The following is a 25,322-nucleotide window of genomic DNA, read 5'->3' as shown; positions in this document are numbered from 1 at the left end:
ACCCTTGCTCACCACTGCGAACGAAATACTACCATCAGAGAGACGCAACGACTCCACCAGCGAGTGTTCTTCACCGAACATCACCACTTTCACCTACAGCCGACCCCGCAAAAAGGTACACCTTTCGCCAACATGGTCGTCCACGTCCTAGACAACTACTACCTGGCCATCACCTTCCTCATCTCCCTAGGCTGGCAGCTTCTCGGCTTTGCCATCGCATTCGGCCTCCAGATTGACACCATCACCGACTTCTGGTCCGCAGCCAACGCCATCTTCCTCGCCATCTTCACGCTCTGCTGCGGTGATTTCTACTACGCCCGCAATGTCATTGCGAGCATCTTCGTCATCATGTGGGGTGTCCGTCTCGGCGCATTCCAGCTCTTCCGCATGATCAAGATGGGCGGCGATACACGATTCGACGAGATGCGATCCAAGCCGCTCAGCTTCCTAGGATTCTGGACCTTCCAGCTGGTGTGGGTGTGGACCATCACCATGCCTGTCACCGTTCTCAACTCGCCCAACTCGAGCGATCCTGCCAATGGCGGCGGCAACGCACGCTTCGGTAACGGCAAGGATGTCGTCGGCATCATCTTCTTTGCCATTGGCTTCGTATGGGAGGCACTCGCCGATATTCAGAAGTACAGGTTCAAGTCGGTCACCAAGGCGCCCAAGGGTGCCATCACCGATGCAGGCGTCTGGAAGTACTCTCGCCGTCCCAACTACTTTGGCGAGATCATACTTTGGTGGGGTGTCTGGCTGCTTTCCCTCGGCAACACCACCGAAGCGAACAGGGGAGGTCACGATGCGCTCTACGGCTCCATCTTCTCGCCCCTCATCACCATGGCTCTCCTGCTCTTCCTCTCCGGTATTCCGCTTGCAGAGAAGCCGACGCAGCAAAAGTACTTCCTCATGTCGCATGGGCCCGACAAGCAGTCCGAGGGTCTCGAGCCCTGGAACGACCAGAGGGAGAGCGATCCGTGGGAAAGGATGAAGGCCTTCCGCGAACGAACTTCGTTGCTGTTTCCAATGCCCAACGGATTCTACAAGCGACTGCCAAAGGCCGTCAAATCGACCATCCTGCTCGACTTGCCCTTCTACAACTTCGACGAGACTAAGGATGGCAGCAAGGCGATCCGTGAGGCGGAGGACAAGAAGCGCGATGATGATGCTTAGAGTCGCAGTCGACGCGTGTTCGTTTCTCCTTTATGTATGATGTCGCTTTAATCTAGTCCTATATATACACGGATGTGCCGTATCGAGTGTGTGGGTGCGTCCATTCGACCTAGTCCAAGTCGGCCCAGCGTAATGAGGCAACGACCACCCAGCTCCCACGACCGCTGATGTCACCCATCTCTTCTTCCTCTTGACCTGCATCGGCGTCTTTGACGGCTCCATTTACGTCGTAGACCGCTTTGCTGGGCATCGATGCGCCGGCCCACGCACGTTCGACCCCTTCGACGTTGCGCTCCCACAGTCCACCGAATGCGGTCTCTTGCCAATCTGGGAGGATGCCTGCTTTACGCTCTTCTTTCAGCGACGCATCGTGTTGGTCCGCGGGCTGTGCGAGCTGGAAGAAGAAACGCCGAACTGCAGGACGACCCGTGTGGAAGCCTGCGATGAGCACACATCTCGCATCTCGGTCGCGCTTGAGCAGCTTTCGTATCGAATGAATCAGGAGAGGATGTGCGGAAGACACCCAGAGTACGTCGGCGGCCAGTACGAGGTCGTATCCTGCCTTCGTATCTGGATTGGAGGACGACGAAGCGGCAGTGAGGACGCGCTCTTCCTCGTCCGCATTGCCCCATCCAAGGCCGAGTACTTGCACCCGCTTCCGCGCTTCCAGATAGTGCCGATGTGGGTCTTTCTCCTTGCTGCTCTTCCGTGGTAGAAGGGCAAGGTCGAGGTTGCGTTCGAGATTGTCAATGACGTGCGGGTCAGGATAGTCCGTGACCACTGTTCGGTCTGCACCCATCACACAGGCTACCAGCCCGGGCAGCCCCGTTCCTGCGCCCAGCTCGACCACTGCCTTGTCCCGCACGTCCACGAATGTCTTCTCTCTCCGCTTGCCCAGCACTACGTCCGAAGCGTCATGGTCGACGCTCTGTTCTGCAATAAGATCGGCCAGGTATAGACCGGCGTCCCATTGATGGTGGGCAAAGAGCTTGGTGTTGGTGCCGCTGTTTTCGGCAATCTTATAGCGGAGTGTTGCCGGGCGCCGTGACGAAGAAGTATAGCGAGGCGGAAGATTACGGTGCGTGTACTTGCATGTGTCTCCAGGGTCGCCGTGTGCGGGTTGGTGGTGGGAGAAGAGCGAGAAGAGCGAATCTTCGAATAGCGACGTTGGCGAATGCGGGCGCCCATCGGCCTCGCTACTTGTAGAGCTTGATGATGCTATTGAGGCTCTGTCGTCGTCATCATGATTGCCCGCCATCACGATGTCCAGGATATGTTGAGGTGGTGGAAGGCAAGACGAAGAACAAGTCACCAAAAATTTCTTGATCAACTCCGTGGATGTCAAATTTAGCCGATAGGGTCTTGAACAGCGCGCTCAGGGCAACTGTCCCTCGCACCATCATCGTTGCCAAGCCCTACCCTTCTCTCGCCATGCCACTGCCAAACCTCAGGCGCATCTTCAGCTCCTCGAGAACAGACGACCAAGAAAGGGCTGTCTCAAGACAAGCGTTCTTCCGATTCTGCAGCTTCCTCACGTCGTGCGCCGTCATTGCACTTCTCAGCAGTCCCAAACGCAGACGGGCCATCGGCCTGTAAGTCGCTACAAGCATGGTCCCGCCACCTCCTGCGGTTCCTCCTAGACCTGGATCTTACGTCAAGAATGAGCCGTCAACACCACCGCGTCCGCCGATCCCACCGCGCCCACAGTCGATTGGCAAGCCTGGTGCGCCACGAGCTCCACCCTCTTACTCACCATCTGCTCTGACGCTCACCAACCTGACGTCTGGCGAGAGAGTCTTCACACGTCTGCTGGTTGTCGAGGGAACGGTGCAAGGCAATCAAGATGGAACAATCACTGTCATCAACGATGCCGCATCCGGCTTCAAGGCGCAGAGCTGGGAGATCAACCAGGGCCATTTCAAGGCGCTGGTGCCTCTCACTGTCGGCCCTAACAAGTTGGCTTTCGAATGGAAGACTCCTGACCAGGAAGGAAAAGAGACGATACCGATCAGCTACGACAGACCGAAAGGAGCGCCTCCGCTGCATCTCGCAATCGTGGCAGCGTGCGACTCACCGGTGTGGATCAATGGAGGCCGCAAGCCACCCACTGTCCCAGTTAAACCAGGTCAGCAACCCTCCAGCCCCTCTGCCAAGGGAGACAAGGTCTCTCGCTTCCTCAATAGAGCCATGGACAAGCTCGATCTGGGCTCCGGTACGGACGCTGTGGCCGAAACAGATCGCGCGATTGTTGACACACCTCCCGGGCCACGACGCGAAGCGTTCAGATTAGGCGGCTTGGTAGAGGTCAAGCGGCGAATTGCTTTGCAGGCCTATCTGTGGCAGGCATTCCACGCCGAGCAGATGCGACGACACGGCATGGGCCGAAGGGCGTTTCAATTGGACGACGAGGAAGCATTTGCAAAAGGCGAGCGTTCCTTGGAGTTGCTCCCGCGCATCCATCTGCTCAAGTCGCGGCATACACTTCAAGAATTTAGAGATCCGAATAATGCACAGCAGAAGCAGGGCGCGGGCAACGCTGGGGCAATGCATGCTTTCGCTGCTGAAGCACTCCACGATCCGTCCACGCCTCGACAGCTCCACTGGTCGCCGGTGGCCGTGCTGACGCTGGACACGATGTACGATCCCAAGATGCGGCTGATCCGCGGACATGCTGCTCTGGGTGCTGGTGGACCAGGTGGTCTTTCGCATGGTGTGATGGGCAGTCACTGGCTGTGGGCCGCTCCGTCGTCCTTGGGTGAGATCACCTCCGCGTTCCTCGACACGGAGCCTACAGACGCGTGCTGTGTCAACGACCTCAATGAATGCCCTACCGCATGGCAGACGCTCAACATTGGCTCTGGTGCGTTCTTCCACGAAGCAGGTCATGCGCTGAACAACCCTCACTGGCCGTCTGGGCTGATGGCTAGAGGGTACGTGGAGTGGAATCGCGCCTTCATGACACGAGAGCCCGGGTGCAAGAGAAATGGTCTCCCGTCGGGCCGCTTCTTCGCCCCGATTCACGCCGGCAATGACGACAAGCACAACCACATCCACCGAGCGCAAGCCGTGCGTGCTCGATGGCATCCCTGCTTCCACATCCCCTCCGATCCGCCACTGCCCTACCTCGAATCAAGACCCGCGTCGTGGAGCCAATGGAACGAGAACGAACCCTCGTGGACAGGCACCCCACGCGGTGCGCTCGTCAAGTGCGCATCCGGCATCGGCGCGATTGAAATCGAAGTCAACGGGCAGTACAAGACGCACATCGAGTGGCTGTACCTTCCCTCTGCCTCCTCACCTGCGCAGCTCCCACCGAAGGAGACCCTGATCGACGCGGCATACCTCAGCAACCTCGTCGGCTTCGATGTGATGCAACACACCTCGTCGCACGTCAAACTCACTGCTCTTGGCTGCAACATGCGCCAAGCCGAGTTGGACGGGTTTCGCGAGCATGGTGTCGCGCGATCGCTCCAAATCCCCGGCATCGACCCATCGCGTGACGTCTTTCGCACCCTCTCGCTCGGCCAGATCAACCGCCGGGGCCAGCAGTGGGATCTCATCTTCCCGCACGCACGTGATGATGCGCCACCAGGGACGCTGGTCGCGATCGAGATCTTCAGTGGTATGAGCCTGGACGGGTTGAAGCTGCACTATTCCACCGGGGCAGTGTGTCAGTTCGGTCCATGCGGCGGATCGCCATATCGGATGAAGGTCGAGTACGGCGATAAGGTGCAGAGGCTCAATGTCAGGGCGGGCCAGTGGATCGATGCGATCGAGGTGGTGTTCAAGAGTGGGAGGAGTAGCGGGATGAGAGGCAATACTACGGGTGGGTCGTTGAAGGTGCTCGAGCCGGCTGATGCAAGGGGGGAGGTGATAGGGCTCTTTGGCACCAGTGGTGACTGGATGGACTCTATTGGTGCCTACACGAGCACACCACGCTAGAAGAAGTAATGCGACCATTCAAGAATGCGACCACGTCCTCTTCACAGCCTACCGCTCGGTGATTTGAAGCCCGTCGTAAAGATACAGATTGAGCAGCGACTATCTACAGAATGGACATGGTAGAGCAGCAAAGCCGTGGACCTTTGATTGGTGCCGCCTTACTTGGTCTTCTTACCCTCGACAGCCACGGTCTCCCTCCACGACTTGCGCGCCTTCCAACCCAACTCCTCCTCGCCGCTGCACCACCACATGCTGGCGGCAAACCCAGGCCCACCGACGAGACTCGCCACAATGAAACCCATCGTCGTCTTCTCCAACCACGGCGAACCCGCCGGCGCCTTTGCGATGGCTTTATCGCACTCGATCTCCAACGGCGACCTTGGTTCTCCCGTCACCGGATGAATCGCCGCCTTGCTCCTAAACGTCGTCTTCTCCGCCACCACCAGCAACACTGTCGCTGCCACAGCACCGGCAATGTCTCCAAACCAGAAGAACGATACAGCATCCAACGTCTCACCCTGGAAGAAGACGCCGCGGATGACACGGTTGAGCCCGTACCAGTAGATCACCGTGGAAAACGCCGCCATCTTGCGGTAGTACGACCAAGTGCGTTCGAAGGCGTAACTGACCCCCTCAGCGTCGAAGCGACGGATGATACTGCGGGATTTGGCCTCGTCGTTCACCTTGGGCGTGCGGAAGCTCACCCATGCGATGGGGAGGTAGGCGAGACCGGCGAATTGGATCAGGAGCGCAGCGTGGTGCCAGAGCGCGCTGGCCGAGTCGCCAAAGACCGTGATGGCTGCGACGGCGCCAATGCCGACGTGAAGCAGGTTGGCGACGTAGATGTTCCATGCGGGTGTGGGGACGGGGAGGACGGACGCCTTGGAGGTCTTCATGGAGCTGTACGCCGCGGGAAGGTAGACGAGCGAGAAGAAGATGCACGACCAGGGTCCGAGGCCCAGCGCAGCACCGACGGTGTTGAGCAGGACGAGGAAGATGCCGGCGTTGAAGGTCGACTTGCGGTTCGGCGAGACGGCCTGGAAGCAGAGTCGGTAGGAGAGAGGCAGGGTGAAGGCAATCATGATGGCAAAGAGACCGACGTTGAGTCGCTTCTGCATGCTCAGCTTGAAGAAGCCCATGGTGGCACAAAGCGTGTTATCGAGGAGCGGAGCTGCGCCGTGGGTCAGATCGGTCTTGAGCTTTTGTCGAGCCGGAAGATTGCACGCTTCGACAGTGGCGCGGAAGGAGCCATCCTTGGTGAGGAAGAAAGCAGTGTATTCGGATGCGGCACCAGCGAGCAAGCCGGCGAGTGCGAGGCCCAAGATGGGCAGAAGAGAGCCTTTACCCATGATGGCACAATGTGATGTTGAAGATGGTCCGGAAAAGGGTTGAGGGTGGTGGCAGACGGGAAGAAAGGATGGCAGGACGAGGACGGGCGGTGACGTGTGTCGAGCGGAGGAGGAAGAAAGCAGACCTGTTTTTCAAATCAGAAGGTGGAACGTGCGTTCAACTCGAGCTTTGTTTCGTTGCTGCTTCACGTCACCGTCTGCAGGCCATCCGAGTGAAAATCTCCACTTTTCATTTTTCGAGACGGCGAACGGAAACGCGGGCTTAACACATATCAGCTTTTGGCGCCACGATTGGAGCTCTGTTTTGAGTCTCGGCATTGAGCTCGGCGAAATGGCACATGCGAGGTGGATCGCCTGCGCATGGCACACGAGCCGCTGGTTTGACACTTTGGACCCCGCTCTTGGCACTCAGTATCAAGGTTTCAGAGCCCCTGAAGAGGCAAGGCCCGAGCTTGGTCGAAGTCTATGGTTCTCACTTCCATCATCTACGCCACTGCCATTCACAACACGACAACATGGTCTTCGGTATCGGCAAGAAGAAAAGCAGGAGGCAACTCGCCTCGTCTTCGGCAGCAGCGGCGGGCCCTTCAACCGGCGAAGTACAACCTCAAGTTCCAGAGGTGCCCGATGTGCAGAAGCGCGCATCCTCTCGACCTGCGAAGGGTGCAGCTCCGAAGGACGACGACGAGGACGATGAGCCTTTGCCGCCAGCCTCGCACAAGTACGGCAACGATATTTCCAAAGTCGTTGTCGACATTGCCGGGCTCCCCGTCAACGTGTTTGGTCTGAACGAGCTCACACCCGCTCCATCTCGGGCTAGTGCACCACCACCGCCTCCGGTCTGTCTGATCATCCACATGCATGGGCGAGGCGGTTCTGCCGACAACGAGGAGAAGATTGTCCGTCAACTCTACGACCGCATCTCGCGCGACAAGGTGGCTCATCAGAACGAGCAGAACGAGGGCCTCGTCGCGACCTCGTCGATACAGCGCGATCACCTCGTCGTGAGCTTCGACGCTCGCAATCATGGACAGCGTACAACCAATCCTCAAGGTCAGAAAGCGTGGAAGCAGGGCAACACGCGTCATGCCATGGACCTCTACGGAATGATCGTGGGTGATGCACGCGATGCCTCGTTCCTCGTCGACTTCCTCCCTGCCTACCTCTTCCCGCAGGATGACAGGACGGTTGCCGAATTCGTCATCACAGGCAAGTCGCTGGGTGGGCATGCGACCTGGCACGTCCTCGCCAACGACCCACGCATCAAGATCGGTGTTCCTTTCATCGGCATGCCTGACTTTTCGCGGCTGTTGAACTCGCGCACCAAGACATCGTTTGTGACCAACGGCCCACCATACGTGCCGTCCAGCCTGAAAGCGCTCGTTGCGCAGATCGATCCAGCCAACACGGCTTACGACAGCTTCGATGCACGAAAGAATCCCTTCTGGGGCAAGAAGATCTGCGTGCTCAGCGGTGCCAACGACAAGCTGGTGCACTGGGACTGGAACGAAGACTTCTTGAAGGGACTCGTGGTGGGCGAGCCAACAGGGAACCGAGGCGAGATGCCAGGGTTGAAAATTCATCGCAGACCAGGCGTGGGTCACGAAGTCACGGAAGATATGGTAGAGGAGGCAGGCGAGTGGATTTGGAGGTGGGGCGTGCTGGCGCCTCTTTAGATTTTGGCCTCTGCTGCTCCGATGCTTTGCTTTCTTGTACGATATGGTCAGACATCATACCAAATGTCGACACCATCAAGGCAACCAATGCGCAACGGCTCTGCTCTGGTGAGTGTGCAATCGTATTTCGGCCGAGAAGGCATAAGCTGCCGGTAGAGCCTGACCAATGGCAAATGCGTTGTTTGGAAATCCAAATTTGGCATTGGCAGACGATCCACTCTTGCATTTCACATTTCCGGCTCACGGCTCCAGGCTAAGCGCGCACTGCCGGTGGATACTGTAGCTCGATCCCCACAGAGAACCCTTGATCCGCCGTTATCCTTGATGCTTGGCTGATAGCAACTACCATCATACCGCGCGGACTTCCTCTAGCGTTCGCTTTGGCATTCCTCTGCATTCTCATCTCACGAAACAATCCGATACCGCAAAGTAGAAAGCTGTACATCATGGGCAAGCAGATCGACGCCAACGAGCTCAAGAACCACAAGTCCGGTAAGTCCCACCGCACAGCTAAGCTTACCTTGGCTCAGTGGTCGAGCACGTCCTGACTCTCGTACGCCTGCTGACCACTTCCTCTCACTTGCCCTCGCCCTCGCAATGCAATGCGACGATCTCGATCAAACTTTTCCACATTGGCTTCTACAGAGGAGTCGGCTTGGACCGTCGTCGAAGGCAAGGTGTACGACGTCACCAAGTTTCTTGACGACGTAAGTGGTGCCCCTAACTCTGACCCTACATGTCAGACGTGGCGTCAAAGGACAGGCTCGTACTGACAATCTCCACTACCGTGTCCTTGTCTCACAACTTCGACTTGGTCATATCTATCATCTTCGAAACTACAAACAGCACCCGGGCGGAAAGAAGATCTTGCTCAAGAACTGCGGCAAGGACTCCACTGAGGCCTTCTGGACCTACCACAGCGAGAAGATCCTCGAGAAGGTCGCCGCTGAGTACCACATCGGCGAGTTCAAGGACTCCGCTAAACTCTAAGCAGCAAACAATTATCGACGTTTGATCAATACAGAACACTCAATTTACCAGTCCCGTCTCACGAAGACCGACTTTGACCAGTGTTCGACTGTCCGTGTGGGTCGTTGCAGTGCCGATCTCACTGATGTCGAAGAGCGGAGGGTGCTTGTTTAGTTTGGTGGATGCGGGACGAGCTTTAGTAGGAGGTAAGGAGCGGAATCATTTCTATCCGTGAGACTTGCCTGAGGTGCCGTGTGAGCGTCTCGATAGCTCATCGACTGTCGTTGCTGGAAGCTAGGGACTTTGCCTTGACTCGACACACCAAAGCTCGAGCGTCGACGTCCATAGTGATGGTTTGAGAAGCATTTGAGTTACCGCTTCAGGCACCATCACTTTGCTGCACGACGCAAAGGAAATTCAGGGTCCTCAACCTTCTTTTTTTGTGCTTCTCGAGCTCGAGCCTTTTTGGAGCTTCCTTCTACACCTCCTTTCCATTGCGGTACCTTGAGCCTCTGGCAGCGAACCACATGCAACATGTTGACATGGAGATCGCCAATCTTCCGGGAGGAGGCGTCTCCTGCGCCTCGGCCTCGCGTCAAGACTGGCAGCACAGCGACCGCATCAAGCGCGAATCCCGGCACATCTACAACAAGCTCCACTCGATCGCTCAAGATGCCGCCTTCATCCGCAAGGTGCACTCGTTCTTTCCGTCACTTCTGCTTACGGCCAATCTTCGATGTGGAGCATGGTACACCGATCCTCGTATCACGTCGGCCGTGTCGTACTTCAAGTCGACCGACGGGCATACACACCAGTGGGGGTTTAGCTTGAAGCGGTCCAACCTGTATCTCGTTCCAAGCATTGTTGATGCTGGCGGTGCGATTGTTGTCGACTCAACACGTAGAGGAAAAAGCATGCCGGACGCGCTGAGCAAGACAATACCAATATGGTGCACTGTGCTGAACAGGGCATCGAATCGAAAGTACGGTAGTCCCGCCCATGGCTTGGGAGGGTACGCACTCGTGACGCCGTCATGGATGATACCGCCCACAGAGCACGATCAGATCGAGGCCAGGATAGACGGCTTTGTTGACACACTACTCAACTCGGATCTCGATGTGCCACGACTGGGAAAGCCGCTCAAGCCGATCTTCGTCACGCCTCAGACGGACCTCGAAGGAATCTCAACTTCGATGCAAGCCGACCTCAGGGACTTCACCCCGATAGTGCTGGTGTCGGCATCGCACTTCGTTTCGGACTCGGCGAATCTGGGCCGCGATGAATCGGTTGGGATCGAAGGATCAAAGGGTGGGTTTGTCTACGTGCAAGGTGCAGGCGACGACCACGAGAACTGGGCCAGAGGTCTGACGCCGGACATGTTCTGGAAGCACCACGACGAGCTCCTAGCTTGCGACAAGGCCCAGATCGAAAGCTTGGTGGATCGGATCGTCGCGGACGACGCAGCTAGCGAGGCGAACTTGGGTGGACACTGGTTCACACCGCTTGGCAGATCCGAGAATGCTTCGCAAGAGATCGGCAATCAGACAGCTGCAAATGGAAGCGGTGGTGACACCGAGGTCGGTGACACAGGCGTCTTCATCGGCTCGAGAGCTGCAGTTCACGTCTTCACGGATGAAGAAAAGGAGCGGTACGACCTGATCATACACTTCACGAGCCAGCCTGCTGATACAAGCAGCACTACACTCGATCTCGTAGCGTCGCTGACCGCCCTCAGCCTTTCGGCTCCTCAATCTAAGGTCCTTTCGCTGCACATGATGCCCAACAAGAAGGGCCTCTCTACCATTCGCATCACCTTTCCGCCAGTCATCGAGGCGGCACATCGCACCCTGACTGCAGCTCCTGCTTCATCGGAAGCGCACAGAACGGTGCTGGTTTGTTGCCAGGATGGCAAGGATCTCTCTGGTAGCCTCGTCGTGGCCATCCTGGCGTCATGCTTTGACGATCAACGCCGACTAAACCCCGAGTCGCAAGAGTGCACCAGGCACAGAGAGGCAATTAGCAAAGACACAACAAAACGACGACTTCAGTGGCTAGTCAGTGCTAATCCTCGTGCTGCCCCGAGTAGAGCGTTCCTGCTGCGAGTCAACGAACTTCTCATCAGCCATCGTCACAGACCGTCCACCAACACTGACAGTCTGAAGACGACACTGTCCACGCATGATAGATAGAGCATAGCATAGAACACAGCATAGCAATCTTCAGAACCCACCACTGAGCTGACCGCCGAAATCATCCCTGACACTCTGGCTGCTTCCACTAGGCGAGCTCGGCGCGGACTCGGACGACTCGGACGCCGACTCTGCCGCCCTCGTCTCGCCGAGCACCATCCTCGCGCGCTTCCGTTTGCTCTTCGCCTGCGCGATGTCCGGCTCAGCCTCGGCTTCGGCCAGAGCTGGCTGGTCTAGATCGCGTTCGGCGTCCAAGCGACGCGCTCGGTTCTTGAGCTCCCTCGCATTGCCTGCCGCCGCTGTGACGGACGAGACGTCGATCTGCGTTGCCTTGGAGTGGAGGAGGTCGTCTTCCACCCCGTGCGTGCGTGTGGGCTGTGCAGAGGTCGGGCGGACGGTGTTGCGTTTCGACGGTGAGCTGCGTGGAGGGCGAGTCTTGCCCGACTTCGCGTAGATGTCCTCTTCGACGTAGAGCATGAGATTGATGACGCCCGAATCGAGCGTTTTGATAGGCCGGATCTTCGGTGTTGAGTCGGCAGCATGACCGTTGTCGGCTGCGCGTGTATCTTTTCTATGGGTTCGACCGAGGTTCTCCGCATCTGCAGGAATCCAGTCACCGGTTGTCGCTTCGTTGCGATCCTTGCCAGAGGGCGATGTGTCTTCGTCTGCCATCTCGAGAACCACCGCGAAGGTCAGCTCTGCAGCTGTAGCATCGCCATCGTTGCCCTTTGCCCCCGGTGCCAAAGGCATATCGTACAGAATACCGTCAACGACCATTAGCTTCTGCATGAAGCCTCGGAAGATCATCTCGAGCTCGCTGCTCGTGACGTTGCTGGATATCGCCAGATCTCGATCCCGCGGATCTATCAACGTCGATGGCAGAATGTAGTCTAGGCTGAAGACGAAACGCTCGTACGCATCGGCAGGATTTCCCGCTCCTCCATCGCTCGAGCTTACCCCCACCGATGATCCGCTTCCAGCGAAGCCCGCGGGCTCAACGACGACGTTGGGCCGAATGACAAGGATGACCTTGCTGATGGTACTCTTCTCTATTTCGCCCCTGAGCGCCGTAAGCACGCGTGAGATGTACTCGTTGAGCCCTGGATGCCGCGATTGGTAGCAAGGATGGCTATACTTCTTACGTCTCGCAAATACGTCGTACGGGTATACGGAGCGCATACATAGGATGGTGTGGAACGCAACTTCGAGGAAGTCGATGATGCCGGAGACGAGCTGGTTGTAGGTGAGCGGTGAGTCTTGGAGTCGATCTCGTGGTGGAACTGTCTCGGCATCGAGCTGCCGAGCCTTTCCCTTGTCCATGTTTGAGAGATGAAGCAATAGAAGCGAGTTTCCGCTTCTCTATGTCTGTGAATCTAGCATGCCGAGAATGCGAGGGTGGGTGGTATGTAGCTGGAAAGCAAGACACGAGTGTTGTTCTTGCATCAACTCAGCTTTCAGGGTCCAACACGCTGATGCGGTCTCGGATGTCGGCTTGCCCAATTTGCGGAAGAAGAAAGGGAGCTTGCAGCGGAGGAAAAGTGAGACCTTGTCCATCTTCATCTTCACACTCGTTCGACAGCATCGCGATTATAAGGGGATTGCGCCGGACGCTATGTGGGCAGCGAGCTCCAGCAGGCTTAGTAGGGCTGCGATCTACGCTGTTGCTTCCAGCAGCAGCAGCTCCCAGGCCGTGATCCGCAGCCCGTCCTGCTGGCAACCATCAACACGGATGCTCTCGACGTCGACGGATGAGCTTGCAGTATCCAAATGGGGATCAGACGCGCGACGTGACCGGAAATACCAACCAAAAGAGACAGTAGAGTCAGAAAGGCTGCCAAGCAAGCAAGACGCACCGAACAACGGTAAATGGGTCCCAAGAGAACAACTTGGCCAGAGCAGCAAGGAGAGGAAACACATGAGACGCAAGCCAGCTGGAAAGATGGAGTCACAGTCGCAGGGGTCAGACGATCGGTCACACTTGCAAGCGAAAACGGCCGCACGACCGTCTCGAAAGGGCAAAGAGAAAGCCACGGACTTTTCAACTGTAGACGACAAGGGCGCAAACCTGCCGAAACAACGCGACACGTTGGTACCGCAGGACGCTGCACCAGAGACACAAGAATCGGAAGAAGCTGCTGAAGCCGAGAGCGAGCCAGAAGACTCGTTCGCTTTGATGCAAGACCAGCTTCGCTCCTACTTCTCCGCGAAGACGACTCGGACTCCGGTAACGACAATAGCGGAGAGAGAACGGCGTGAAGGCGAGATCGAGGGTTCAAGCGAAACGGCAGCACCAGCATCGGACGCACTTGCATTCGTATCGGACCCTTTTTCAGAGCTAGTCAGTGCCCCACCACAAGAGCCACAACCGCAATTCACGCGGCCGACGCTCGCAGACATCCAGAATGCCGATCTGGATGATCTGTCAGGATTCTACCAATCCCACACCGCCTGGCGCCCAAATCAGCAAGTCCTGGACGACACGCCCGCACAGGAAGCACCTAAGCGTCCATCGTTCCTCAGACAGGCCCTCACGCAAGGGCGCCGTCAGTACATCGTTCTCATCCTGGATGCAGACAACCTGCTCTTCGATCCGCGCCACATGACCCAAGGCTACGACGGCGGAAGATTTGTCTACGAAGAGCTGCGTAATAAGATCGCGCACAAGCACCAACTCGTTCCGCACATGCTCGACCTGCGCGTGCGTGCCTTCTGTGCGCTCCATGCACTCACCACAGTTCTTGAAGGCACTCGAATTGTTCGGAGAGGAGCCTTTATCGACTTCTGGCAGGGGCTCTCTGACAGCAGCCTGCACAACTACGTTGTCAACGTGGGACGCGGCGATCAGGCAGCCGACCTTCGCGTCAAAGCAGCGTTGGCAGATGCGATCCAAGACCCCGACTGCTTCAAAGCCTATTTGGGCGGACTGGACGATTTTGGGTATATGGAGGAGCTCAGGGCGATCAGAGAAATGGGCTTGCTAGAGAAGAAAGTGCACCTGGTCCAGGTGCCCGGCTACGCAGTCGAGTCGAACTATTACAAGCAGTACGCGCATCGGGCGATCGACCTCGATTACCTCTTCCGGAACGGCAAACTGTCGCTGTACGATCTGGCTCAACGCAAGCACGATGTGGACGAGGCAGTGGCTGTCGAGACCAAGCAACTGGCGTCGACGCCGTGCCTGTTCCACCACCTGACATCGCAAGGTTGCCACGAAGGCGAGAGATGCAAGTATTCGCACGAACCCCTCCCTCTGCTTCACAAGGAGCGACTGAGGGCCATCCTCAAACGGCGCAAGTGCCCCACAGTAGCTAGAGGGGATGCGTGTCCTTACGGGGACGACTGTCTCTACAGGCACTGATCTTAGCCGATCGGAGCTTCGATGGCTGGTCGAGGTCGGCTATGCCACGTGAGGACGGTACCTTCTTGGCATGCTCGACAGGGCAGCTGCTTTACGTCGGCAGGCAGGCCGCGCCTCGGTGTTCTCCGTCGTAGCAGTGTGGGCCGGTGGTCACCGGTCTCCATGATTCCGTATCCTTTCGACCCTTCTGAAGCAGGGCGCTCGTAGGGATTCGGTGTACAACAACCTCAGTCATGGCGCCCTCTGTCAATCGGTTCTACAAGTCGGCCACCTCTCCGGCGTATTCTCTGGCAAAATGGCATCTTGTCAACGTCTCGGAACACACGTCTGTGTTGCCTTGACGCAGACAGATCCGGGTTAGACGGTGCAAGGCCAGCATCATACGGCAACAGAAACGTTCAACACCGATGTTGGAACTTGTCTTGACGCGAGAAAACTTATTCTCCGAGAAATGGAAGCCACGCGCGCAAACACCGCACTCGAGCAGTGTGATAGCCTAATTCTGCCAGCTCTTCTCCACACGCCAAGACTCACGTCAGGCTTGCGTCGCTTTCCGGCACCTATTTCGGGCATGAGGAGAGAGCAAGAGACAGCATGTCTTGGCACATCTTGGCATCAAGAATGCGGCAGGAAATCCACAGTCATCACTGTCCAACAAGGCAATACGACTAGGTGACCCGTAAAGTTCGAACTGTGCCGTCAGCTCTTGGCCTTCAATGCGTCCGTCTCTCTCTTCCGGTGCCTACCTGTTCCTCAGCTTGTCGAGATGGAAGCGGAACGTTAACGAGCGCCGCGACCAACTGTGACTGGTGTTCCGCCTTCCCGAAGTCTCGACCCAAGCTTCCATACCCTCTTCGGCTTCAGATGACCGTTGTTTTCCGCCTTGTCATGCATCGTACCTCGCTCGGCTCTTGGCTAGAGTCCCTTCGGCGTCAGTGCCATGATGACGCACTGGCACAGTTCCGCTCGCTTCCGACGCTACCATTGCCGCCCCGCCGTCTTGGACCCTGGTGACGCCTTGTTGGTTCATTCTGCCTTGAGCGATTTTTGCTGATGCACAGAGCTCAAGGACACCGCTGAAGCGCCTTTATGTCTTTGTACCTCATTGCATTTGATGAGGTTGCAGATGCCCCATCTGAGCGCAGTTAGTTACCGGCGCCAGTGTTATCTGCGAGCGTCAATAATGATGCCGCAAGCCGCAGTCTTGGCATTCCCTGTCACTCCTTCGGTACGAGCTCGCGCGTGGCTTTGAGCCCTCTTGCTCCACGGCACAAGATCACTCGAATGGCCTTTGCTCGCGATCAAGGCCAAGATGACCACTTCTTCTCTAAACTCCGACACTGCGCTACTGCCTTGGCCCCCCTTATCTGACGTCGGCAGCCTGCGGTCTTGGCGAACGCTAACGGCTCTTTCCAGGGCTTCGCAATCGCTGCGAGATAGGTGGTCATCCGACTCAGCATCTTCACGTGGAAGGTATATAACCTCGAGTGTCCGGCGGCTTCTTCATCCTCCTTCTTCTCCCACCACCGAATCATCGCGATCGACGATCGAAACCCCTCACATATCTATGTGCCTCCCTTCCCTCCTCTCCCCCACACGTACGCTCGCTTCCCTTATCAGCTCAAGGGATCCAGCTACACTGTCAACAAGACTTCCGTGAGCATCATTCAGCTTGCTGGTCGACCTACCTGTCTGCAATAGGCGGCATTGCCCCCGCTTCACACATCAAATAATCTACAAGCAATTTCTTTCGCATCCGTCAAAATGGTGGCCAAGAAGGAAGAAAAGTTCTTCCCACGCAGCGACACCGTCCAAGGTCCGGACATTTCGATCGACGAGGCGCTCGAGGGAGCATGGCAGCACCACTACACCAGTGTCCTGCGTGCTCTGGGCGTCGAAGATGCCGAACACGGTCTCAACAAGAAGGAGATCGAGGCGCGACGCCAAGAGTACGGTCCCAACCAGCTCGAGGGCGGCGACGAAATTAGCATTTGGACGATCATGCTGCACCAAATTGCTAACGCCATGACCTTGGTCCTGATCCTTGCCATGGGTGTCTCCTTTGGCATTCAATCGTGGATCGAAGGCGGTGTGCTCGCTGGTGTCGTCGGCATCAACATCGTCGTCGGCTTTTTCCAGGAGCTCTCGGCTGAGAAGACCATGAACGCACTTCGCAACCTCGCTTCTCCTACTGCCCGCGTCCTCCGAAACGGTGATGGCGAGACTATCTCGGCCAACGAGGTGGTCCCAGGTGATATTATCGAGCTCACTACCGGTGACACTGTCCCCGCTGATTGCCGACTGATCGACTCGATGAATTTCGAGACCGACGAGGCTCTCCTCACGGGCGAGTCGCTTCCCGTGGCCAAGGACCACAACCAGATCTACTCTCAAGCCGAGGACATCGGTGTCGGCGACCGTCTCAACATGGCCTTCACCTCGTCCACCGTGTCCAAGGGCCGTGCCCGCGGGATTGTCGTTGGTACCGGCATGAACACCGAGATCGGCAAGATCGCCGACGCCCTCCGAGGAGCTGCCAAGGCACAGAAGATCCGAGACGTCAAGCGTAACGCCTACGGCAAGGCGCTCCCCCACCACTACGTCCAAGCTGGTGCTCTTACCGTCTGGGACAAGATCAACAACTTCCTCGGCACCAACAAGGGCACTCCGCTCCAGCGACGTCTTTCGCAGCTCGCCGTGTCGCTCTTCTTCGTCGCTGTGCTTTTTGCGATCATCGTCTTCCTCTCCAACAACTGGACCGACAACGAGGTCATCATCTACGCGGTCGCCACCGGTGTCTCTATGATTCCCGCTTCGCTCACTGCCGTCCTCACCATCACCATGGCCATGGGCAGCAAGGCAATGGTCAAGAAGAATGTCATTGTCCGCAAGCTCGAGTCGCTTGAAGCTCTCGGATCCATCAACGACATTTGCTCCGACAAGACCGGCACCCTCACCCAAGGCAAGATGGTGGTCCGCAAGGCGTGGGTCCCCGCATCGGGCACCTACAGCGTTTCCGAGACCAACGAGCCGTTCAACCCCACCCTCGGCGAGGTGTCCGTCAACGATGTCGAACCTCGCAATGCCAAGACGACCAACAGCACCGAGAACGACGGCGAGGTCGTCGCGCGCTCCGGCAAGTCCGACAAGGTCAAGGGCAACGAGCACTTCGAAAACTTTATGAACGTCGCCTCGCTCTGCAACCTCGCCACTGTGTTCAAGGACAAGGAGACGCACGCCTGGACGGCCCACGGCGACCCTACCGAGTGCGCCATCCAGACCTTTGTCACACGCTTCGCATGGGGTCGCTTGAAGCTCACCAAGGGCAACGACGCCGACAAGGAGGTGACCGAGAAGGACCGTTCCGCTGCCAAGTGGACGCAGATTACCGAATACCCCTTCGACAGCTCGGTCAAGCGCATGGCGGTCACCTACACCGACAACCAGGCGCGCGAGAGCTACGCCATGATGAAGGGTGCTGTCGAGCGCGTACTCGAGTCGTGCACGTCCGCCCAGACCGCTGATGGCAAGATCGATTTCAACGAGGAGTTTGAGAAGCAGGTGTTGGAGAACATGGAGGCGCTGGCCAGCCAGGGTCTGCGTGTCCTCGCACTCGCTCATCGTAAGCTCACCGCCGCCGAAGAGGACCTCGACGAGGAGCTCGAGCGCAAGGACGTCGAGTCCAACATGATCTTCCTCGGTCTTGTTGGTCTCTACGACCCTCCTCGCCCCGAGACCGCGGGTGCGGTGCGCAAGTGCAAGGAGGCGGGCATCACGGTCCGCATGCTCACCGGTGACCATCCTGGTACCGCCAAGGCCATCGCTCTCGACGTTGGCATTGTTCCCCGCAACACGACGCGCTACAGCAAAGCCGAAATGGACAGCATGGTCATGACCGCCTCGCAATTCGACAAGCTCTCTGAAGCCGAGATCGATGCTCTTCCGCAACTTCCCCTCGTCATCGCCCGTTGCGCCCCCCAGACCAAGGTCCGCATGATCGAGGCGCTCCACCGCCGCGGCAAGTTCTGCGCCATGACCGGTGACGGCGTCAACGACTCCCCTTCGCTCAAGATGTCCGACGTCGGTATTGCCATGGGCATGAACGGATCGGACGTTGCCAAGGATGCTTCGGACATTGTGCTGGTGGACGACAACTTTGCGTCGATCGGCAACGCCATCGAGGAAGGTCGACGAATGGCCGACAACATTTCGAAATTCGTCTGCCACCTGTTGGCACAGAATGTCGCCCAGGCATCGGTGCTTCTCATCGGATTGGCATTCAAGGACGAGACTGGACTGTCGGTCTTCCCTCTCTCGCCCGTGGAGATTCTGTACATCATCATGGTCACCTCTGGTCTTCCCGCTATGGGTCTGGGCATGGAGATAGCCTCCATGGACGTGATGCGTCGCAAGCCCCGATCCAACAAGTGGGGCGTCTTCAGCCCCGAGATGCTCATCGACCTCGCCGTCTATGGTCTCTGGATGGCCGTCCTCTGCTTGGCCACCTTCACTCTCGTCGAGTTCGGCTTTGGCAACGGCGAGCTGGGCATCAACTGCAATTCGGAACACAGCGATGTGTGCGATCTCGTCTTCCGCGCCCGCGCCTCGACCTTTGCCGTCATGACGTGGTTCTCCCTGCTCTTGGCATGGGAGGTCGTCGATGTCCGCCGAAGCTTCTTCAACATGCGCGAGGGAGGCACCTGGTACAACCAGTGGTTCAAGGACACCTGGGGTGCCAACAAGTTTTTGTTCATCTGCGTCGTCGGTGGCTTCTTCAGCGTTTTCCCCATCGTCTACATCCCCGGGCTCAACGACATCGTCTTCCTCCACACAGGCCTGGGTTACGAATGGGCGATCATCTTCATCTGCACGGGTCTGTTCGTTGGCGGTATCGAGCTGTACAAGTGGGGCAAGCGCGTCTACTTCAGGAGGACCGAGGTCGACGCGTCCAAGATTGTCGACGAGGAGTCGCAGGCCGTGGAGGGCAGCGAGATGGAGAAGCAGGAGGATGTTCACAGCAAGAAGATGACGCCTGCACCGACCCAGTCGACCGAGAAGACGATCGTATGATCGCATCTAGCATTCATGTAGCATTATCACACCCAATAGCATTTTGTCTCATCGCACTGACTTCTGTGAAGTGCAAGTGATAGCATCCGCCCAGCTGTCTTCGTCGGATCGTGAAGCAGCAGCTCTTTCTTCAGATCTAAGCTCAGTGGGCGGCAGCATGGCGCATTTGCTTCGAGGGAGAGAGAGTAGCTCTCGTATGGTTCAGCATTTTGCAAGATCGTGAAAACGCAGCGCGACCTTTTTGACAGCTGCAGCTCCGCTTGGACCCTCTTTCTTATATGCACGTCTTGAGTTTCAAACCACCACTTGCTTCTCTCACACCGTCATCAAGCAGTGGCGAACATCAGCACGAGCCGCCATTGCGATGTTACGCCCAAACCGCTAAGGCCCACCATCCGAGATGGCACATGCGCTCACGAATCCCTTCTCCGAGCCCGCCTCGACATCGTCCGGCCTCTGGACCCGGCTGTCCACAAGAAGATCCTCACCGCTGCGCTTCGTCCTCCGCCTCTCTCGTCGACCCAACGCAGCCCTCTGCCCGTGTCTGGAAACGACCCTCACCTCTCCCAGCGGCACCTTCACCATCACCCGCATCCTCGATCCGGAACACCGTACGCCGTACATCACCCTGTCCCCGATCTTCCTCTCCTCCGGTCTCACGCCGATCCAAGGTCTTCTCCGGTTCGCCCTCCCCCCGACCTCTTTCGACCTCAGCTTGGCGGGCCTGGAACCCTTCGACGACTTCTGGGTCACCCTTCCCGTCGCACGACGTATTGCCTCCGACCTCACCCTCCTACCCTCCCTAGCTGCGATATTGGACCCCAAAACGTCCCTTGCTTGGAGCCTAGACGAATTTTCCGAAGGGTTGAGTCACAATTGGACCATCCCTCCTGAGTGTGTTGCGCCGGAGAGGTATAGTACCGATGCAATCACGCAGAGAGAGGTGCGGTTCGGAGGGTTGGAAATGTTGCCCCGTGGCCAGGTGGTCAGGACGCTGGTGAGCGGCGAGCTGAGGGGGCGGGTGGAGAAGGAGGAGCGAGAAAGGAGGGGGAGACGGGAGGAGAGGATGAGAGAGGCGTTGATTCGGTGGTGTGCTCTGCTGTGGGGTGTGTGGTGGGATGTCAGGGAGACGCTGGATGGTGAAGGCGAGGGGAGGGACGGGAGGGTCAGGGCACTGTTGGATGATTTGAGGGATTTAGTAGTGCCCCCGACACCCACGGATACTCTGGAGTGGATGCAGCTGATCTCGCCTCTGAACGCAGAGGCGCAAAGTTCAACCTCGCCTTCGTCAACACAGCCACTGCAAGACGAAGGAGTGCTTTCCCCGCTACGGCAGGAAGAGCTGGCGGATCAGCGGTCGAAGGAGATCACGCTCGGCGAGATGCTCGTCCCGTACACCGCGGATGATCCGGACAAGATGGTGGCCAGACTCGAGTCCATCCTCAGAGCAAAGATGGCGAGCTTGCACCACATGACGCTGCTCTCGCTCCCCCATCTTTCCTCTTCGGATGCGCAGGGCACGGACCCTCAACATGCTGGTGCTCTCGATGAAGAGACTGACGAAGCATCAAAGGCGGTTGGGTTTCGCCACGCGCGACCCACAGAAGGGCGCAGCGACGAGGTGCAGCAGCTGCACACCAAGGTGGATGACCTGACGTCGAAGCTGGACTACTTGGTCGCATCGCAGAGCTCTCCGCACCGGCCAAGACAACTGCCGGTTTCAACTTCAGCTGCTTCTCGGGGCCCTTCCCTCACCGCAACAGAATCGATCCTGGCCGCCCCGTCCGCGGTCATCTCAAACCTGATCGACTCCATATCCACACTGCGGCTTCCACACATCATCATCATCGCCATCGCCATAGCATCCTGTATCATTATCAAAAGCCCATCCTAATTGTACACTACCCCTGCAACGCAGCGCAGACACCAGCTCTCCCACCATCAGCACCCAACGCCTCGACGGTGTGCCAGAACGCATAGGCTCTCCTAATACTCACATAGTGAGCTGCGGCAGCGCCGAGGATGAGAAAGTGAAAGATCTGATGACTTGCTCCAAACAAATCGAACCTGCCGGGTGCAAATCGTTCCGGGATCCTCGCAGCGTAGAGGCAGGCACCTACGACGTAGAGCGCTCCGGAGAGGATGAGGAACCGCAAGCCCATGGTTTGGGTCATGGTTCGGTAGCCGTAGAGCTGCAGCACGTGAGCGACGGGGATGACCGCCGACAGACCCAGGACGAGAAACACGCAGGTGCGATGGAATCGATACTCCGGCGTAGCATACGAAGGCGCAATCACAACATACATCGCTAGCGCACCGAGGGAGGTGATCGCAACAGAATAGGCCAGTTGGAAATGCGGATGACAGTAGAACCCGTAGTGCAAGGCAGGGAGGAAGGAGCCAACGATCATGACGACAATGCCGACGTAGTCGAGCTTGTTGCACTGCTTGGCAAGACGTTGGGAGTGACACTGGACCGTGTGGAAGGTCGCGGAGAAGCCGAGGCAGATGATGGCGCCGATGAAGAAGGTGGTAAAGCCCAAGATGTCGAGTGTGTCAGGACCGCGGATGGTGAGGTTGGTCAGCTTGGTGGTGATGGTGGAAGCTGGAGCGGCGGATGAGGTGAGGAGGGAGAGCGCACGACCGAGGAAGCTTGTCGATGTTGAGGGGAGATCGGAGCGGACGGGAATGGAAGTCGGAGTGAATGGGTAAGAGGCGGAGGCGAGACGGAGCACTTTGCCGGACAAGGTGGTAAACGTCAGGCTGGACGGATAGAAGAAGCGATGGTGCGAAAGAGGGCGGACGAAGGCGGGAAAAAGGTCGAAATGCTGGAGCAGGTGACTAGCAGAAAGGCCGACAGACAAGACAGCACCCCACAGATGCGTGTGAATGTTGACTGTATCATCAAGACGAACAAAAGAAGCGAAAACGTCAGTCGGGGCCGCAAGACCTCACGGATCGATGTTGCTGCATGCTTACCAGATTCGTTGTGCCAATAGAGCCAGACGCTACGCCAGCACTTGTACACGGTTCCGTGGTCAAAGCTTTTTAGCCTTTCCTCTTGGTGTGTTCCTCCGGGGCGACGGTAGCCCTTGACGATCCACGCGTTGTCCTGTGCCCAGCTCGGGAGCTGCGAATGATCAACCAGATACGGATTAGAGCCCAACCCTGACGTCTTTTCACTTGTTCCTTCACCGGCCGTCGTGGCGGCGGCGATGGGCTGCAGGGGAGTATGATTGATCGCACCTTGTACTCCAGCCGCGACCTTGAGCGTCGTAGACAGTTCTCGGATGAACACGAAAGCGATGATGGAGGGGAAGAGGATCCAGAGACCATTGGGGAGGATCCAATAGACGATAAGCGTGTACCAGTCGTTGTGTCCCGTCTTGCACCATCCACAGCAGTAGTCCTATGGCCACCACGAGTCAAGGGAAGGGTCAGCTTTAGAGTACACATTCACAAAGGGAACACGGTAACTTACGTTGAGAACGTAAAGGATTGTCTTGGAGAGCGTCATGACGACCGCAGTCAGACCCCAGATGGGTGCCACAGCCAGTGAGGAGGGCGTCGCCTTGACGTGTACGAGATAGATGTAGAACAGGTTGAGAATGCTCTCGCCGACGTTCATGAGCGACTGGGCGGCGGGGAAGCCATCCTTGCTGTCCCACGAGGGCAGACCGTAGATGTAGTCGACGTTCATGTAGAGTGAGTAGGGTGACCAGATCCAATGCAGGTCACCGCCGAGCATACTTCTTGGTCGCAGCAGAATGTAGCCGATATCCCAGGCGACGACAAAGGAGCTGAGGAAGAGCCACGCCGACACGAGGGTCCGCGGGCGATGCACCGCGATCGGTGTGGTTGTTGCGGCGGCCATCTCGTCTGAATCGGAGCGAGTCTAGTAGATGGAGCAAGAAAGGGCGACGGATGGACGAAGAGATGAAGAGAGATGCGAACGCCGGCGGTCGCGTCTTTCGAGGGTCGAGGATGGTTGTCGGAAGGGGATGTGAAAGAGTGGCAAGTGCGGGGGAAGGAAGCGTCGAAAGAGGGTCCAACAGCGACGCGGCGTCGATCCCAAAATGGGCTGAGAATTGCAAAGAAGCGCGTTCCAAGACCGGCAGCAGCGAGTCAAGACGACGGTAGCCGAGGCCGCCGGTACCAGTCAAGTCTTGATGCTCATGCCAGCCTGTGCGACATAGGAGAGACTGCAGACGGCTGTCGGTCCCGGCGTTGTCAATGAAGAAGCTCGATTTGCACACCACATGACTGTTCAATAAGGTGGGTTACGAGTGTCGTTGCGAGTAATGCATAGTAGTACAGGTTGTGATGTGAGACTGAGCGGCAGCTCTATACAAAGGCGTGAGATCCCCTACGGAAAGCAGTGCAGCAGTGCGCCATCACGCATCGTCATCGTCGTCAAAGGCGAGCCCATCGGTCCGACTCCGGAGCTCGTCTTGCTCCTCCTGCTCTCTCCTCTCCTTCTCTCTCTGTTCCCTCGTATACAAGCTCCAGTCCACCTCCTGTGCACCTTCCTCGGCAGCGTCGTCATCATCCAGTGTTCCGCCCTTCTCGAAGAGCTGCTTGCCACTTGGCTTGACCTTGCTCTTCTTGTACTCTTCCCTCTCTCTCGCAGACAGCTTCAACAGCTTTGCATCCTCCTCCTTCTTGTCCTTCTCGGCCATCTCTTGCAAGAACTTGACCCTCCACTCGGCGAACTTCTCGGGTGTGACTGCGGTGCCGCGGAATTTCTCGGCTTCGGCCTCGATCTCTGCTTCGCGCTTTGCGCTTGCTGCCGATTCGATCTCTTGTACGCGTTGCTGGATGAGTGTGGTGACACTTTCACGAAGATGGGAGGCTAGCGTGAAGACCATGGCCATGCCGAGCGATTCTTGCGCTACTTCATCGAGTCCTGCTTGCAGCTCTGTTACAGCGGGTCGATCTGAGCATGCTGCATCTTCGGAGTCATCATCGTCATCGTCGGTCGCTGGCCCAAGAACGCCTTTGGTATCGCGCAAGACGCGAATGGACATGTTTGGTGGCGCATCGGGGTATTCGGTAGTGTATTGAATATCAAGCGAAAGCACGATGGGTGATGGAGAGCCCTCTTCGACGCTTTCTGTTGGCGTCTGTCCTGGTTCGAGGCCAATCGAGAAGAGCAGGGGGAGTACGTCCTCTTCTGGCTCGATGCGAATGCGCAGTTGCTCGGTCGAGATCTTTTCGAGCTCGTCGATGTAGATACTTTCGAGCACCTCGAGCTCTTCCGCGAGCGTCGCCTCGTACTCCTCTTGCGATGGCATCGTTGCGGTGGTCTTTCGGGTCCGTCTAGAGGCTTGCTAGTGAGCAGCCGAGTGGAACGCCTTGTCAAGATGCAAGGACCATCTCGTTGAAAAAGAAGATCTCAAGTCGAGAAATCCGAGTTGCAGAACTGCAGACATCTCGCGCGGTTGAAACACAGCGCAGCACAGCGCCCTTTCTCACGCACCGCCCTTGACCGAGTTCCGCAGCGTTATCTTTTGGCCCTGCACCTCCTGCACGCACGCATGTAAGCGACCTCCCCACTCCACACACAAACACCTTGCCCTCAAGACATCCTTCTCGG

General features: G+C 57.4%; 13 protein-coding genes across 13 annotated transcripts; 8 read left to right on the top strand and 5 right to left on the bottom strand.

Moving 5' to 3' along the window:
• Positions 1-132: 132 nt before the first annotated feature.
• PSEUBRA_002803 (Protein of unknown function DUF1295) lies at positions 133-1,173 on the top strand (the record flags this gene model as incomplete). Its single annotated transcript, XM_016437223.1, has 1 exon — positions 133-1,173. One exon carries the CDS (start codon positions 133-135, stop codon positions 1,171-1,173), a length of 1,041 nt encoding a protein of 346 aa, XP_016292694.1.
• Positions 1,174-1,282: 109 nt separating this feature from the next.
• On the bottom strand, positions 1,283-2,431 carry PSEUBRA_002802 (Nicotinamide N-methyltransferase-like protein; the record flags this gene model as incomplete). Its single annotated transcript, XM_059464904.1, has 1 exon — positions 1,283-2,431. The coding sequence occupies one exon, from the start codon at positions 2,429-2,431 to the stop codon at positions 1,283-1,285; it is 1,149 nt and encodes a 382-aa protein (XP_059321311.1).
• A 173-nt stretch (positions 2,432-2,604) lies between these two features.
• PSEUBRA_002801 (uncharacterized protein) lies at positions 2,605-5,115 on the top strand (the record flags this gene model as incomplete). The annotated part of the gene is made up of 2 exons (XM_016437238.1): positions 2,605-2,765; positions 2,814-5,115. 2 exons carry the CDS (start codon positions 2,605-2,607, stop codon positions 5,113-5,115), a joined length of 2,463 nt encoding a protein of 820 aa, XP_016292693.1.
• A 158-nt stretch (positions 5,116-5,273) lies between these two features.
• On the bottom strand, positions 5,274-6,464 carry PSEUBRA_002800 (uncharacterized protein; the record flags this gene model as incomplete). Its single annotated transcript, XM_016437197.1, has 1 exon — positions 5,274-6,464. One exon carries the CDS (start codon positions 6,462-6,464, stop codon positions 5,274-5,276), a length of 1,191 nt encoding a protein of 396 aa, XP_016292692.1.
• Positions 6,465-6,979: 515 nt separating this feature from the next.
• PSEUBRA_002799 (uncharacterized protein) lies at positions 6,980-8,140 on the top strand (the record flags this gene model as incomplete). The annotated part of the gene is made up of 1 exon (XM_016437229.1): positions 6,980-8,140. The coding sequence occupies one exon, from the start codon at positions 6,980-6,982 to the stop codon at positions 8,138-8,140; it is 1,161 nt and encodes a 386-aa protein (XP_016292691.1).
• Positions 8,141-8,586: 446 nt separating this feature from the next.
• Positions 8,587-9,130, top strand: PSEUBRA_002798 (Cytochrome b5-like heme/steroid binding domain protein; the record flags this gene model as incomplete). The annotated part of the gene is made up of 3 exons (XM_016437237.1): positions 8,587-8,632; positions 8,786-8,847; positions 8,987-9,130. 3 exons carry the CDS (start codon positions 8,587-8,589, stop codon positions 9,128-9,130), a joined length of 252 nt encoding a protein of 83 aa, XP_016292690.1.
• A 506-nt stretch (positions 9,131-9,636) lies between these two features.
• PSEUBRA_002797 (Initiator tRNA phosphoribosyl transferase) lies at positions 9,637-11,298 on the top strand (the record flags this gene model as incomplete). Its single annotated transcript, XM_059464903.1, has 1 exon — positions 9,637-11,298. The coding sequence occupies one exon, from the start codon at positions 9,637-9,639 to the stop codon at positions 11,296-11,298; it is 1,662 nt and encodes a 553-aa protein (XP_059321310.1).
• Positions 11,299-11,328: 30 nt separating this feature from the next.
• Positions 11,329-12,618, bottom strand: PSEUBRA_002796 (DNA-binding HORMA; the record flags this gene model as incomplete). The annotated part of the gene is made up of 1 exon (XM_016437168.1): positions 11,329-12,618. One exon carries the CDS (start codon positions 12,616-12,618, stop codon positions 11,329-11,331), a length of 1,290 nt encoding a protein of 429 aa, XP_016292689.1.
• Positions 12,619-13,237: 619 nt separating this feature from the next.
• PSEUBRA_002795 (Zinc finger, CCCH-type) lies at positions 13,238-14,656 on the top strand (the record flags this gene model as incomplete). The annotated part of the gene is made up of 1 exon (XM_016437189.2): positions 13,238-14,656. The coding sequence occupies one exon, from the start codon at positions 13,238-13,240 to the stop codon at positions 14,654-14,656; it is 1,419 nt and encodes a 472-aa protein (XP_016292688.2).
• Positions 14,657-16,420: 1,764 nt separating this feature from the next.
• On the top strand, positions 16,421-19,726 carry PSEUBRA_002794 (Cation-transporting P-type ATPase, N-terminal; the record flags this gene model as incomplete). The annotated part of the gene is made up of 1 exon (XM_016437181.1): positions 16,421-19,726. The coding sequence occupies one exon, from the start codon at positions 16,421-16,423 to the stop codon at positions 19,724-19,726; it is 3,306 nt and encodes a 1,101-aa protein (XP_016292687.1).
• A 400-nt stretch (positions 19,727-20,126) lies between these two features.
• PSEUBRA_002793 (uncharacterized protein) lies at positions 20,127-21,620 on the top strand (the record flags this gene model as incomplete). The annotated part of the gene is made up of 1 exon (XM_059464902.1): positions 20,127-21,620. The coding sequence occupies one exon, from the start codon at positions 20,127-20,129 to the stop codon at positions 21,618-21,620; it is 1,494 nt and encodes a 497-aa protein (XP_059321309.1).
• Positions 21,621-21,627: 7 nt separating this feature from the next.
• Positions 21,628-23,600, bottom strand: PSEUBRA_002792 (Hly-III-related; the record flags this gene model as incomplete). The annotated part of the gene is made up of 3 exons (XM_016437165.1): positions 21,628-22,622; positions 22,706-23,135; positions 23,208-23,600. 3 exons carry the CDS (start codon positions 23,598-23,600, stop codon positions 21,628-21,630), a joined length of 1,818 nt encoding a protein of 605 aa, XP_016292686.1.
• A 520-nt stretch (positions 23,601-24,120) lies between these two features.
• On the bottom strand, positions 24,121-25,020 carry PSEUBRA_002791 (RWD domain protein; the record flags this gene model as incomplete). Its single annotated transcript, XM_016437160.1, has 1 exon — positions 24,121-25,020. One exon carries the CDS (start codon positions 25,018-25,020, stop codon positions 24,121-24,123), a length of 900 nt encoding a protein of 299 aa, XP_016292685.1.
• Positions 25,021-25,322: the final 302 nt, after the last annotated feature.

This window comes from Kalmanozyma brasiliensis (genome assembly GCF_000497045.1).
Source record: "Kalmanozyma brasiliensis GHG001 unplaced genomic scaffold PSEUBRA_SCAF2, whole genome shotgun sequence".
Lineage (NCBI taxonomy): Eukaryota > Fungi > Basidiomycota > Ustilaginomycetes > Ustilaginales > Kalmanozyma > Kalmanozyma brasiliensis.
Note: the sequence above shows the minus strand (reverse complement) of the source record. Positions and strands in the feature narration are given on the sequence as shown.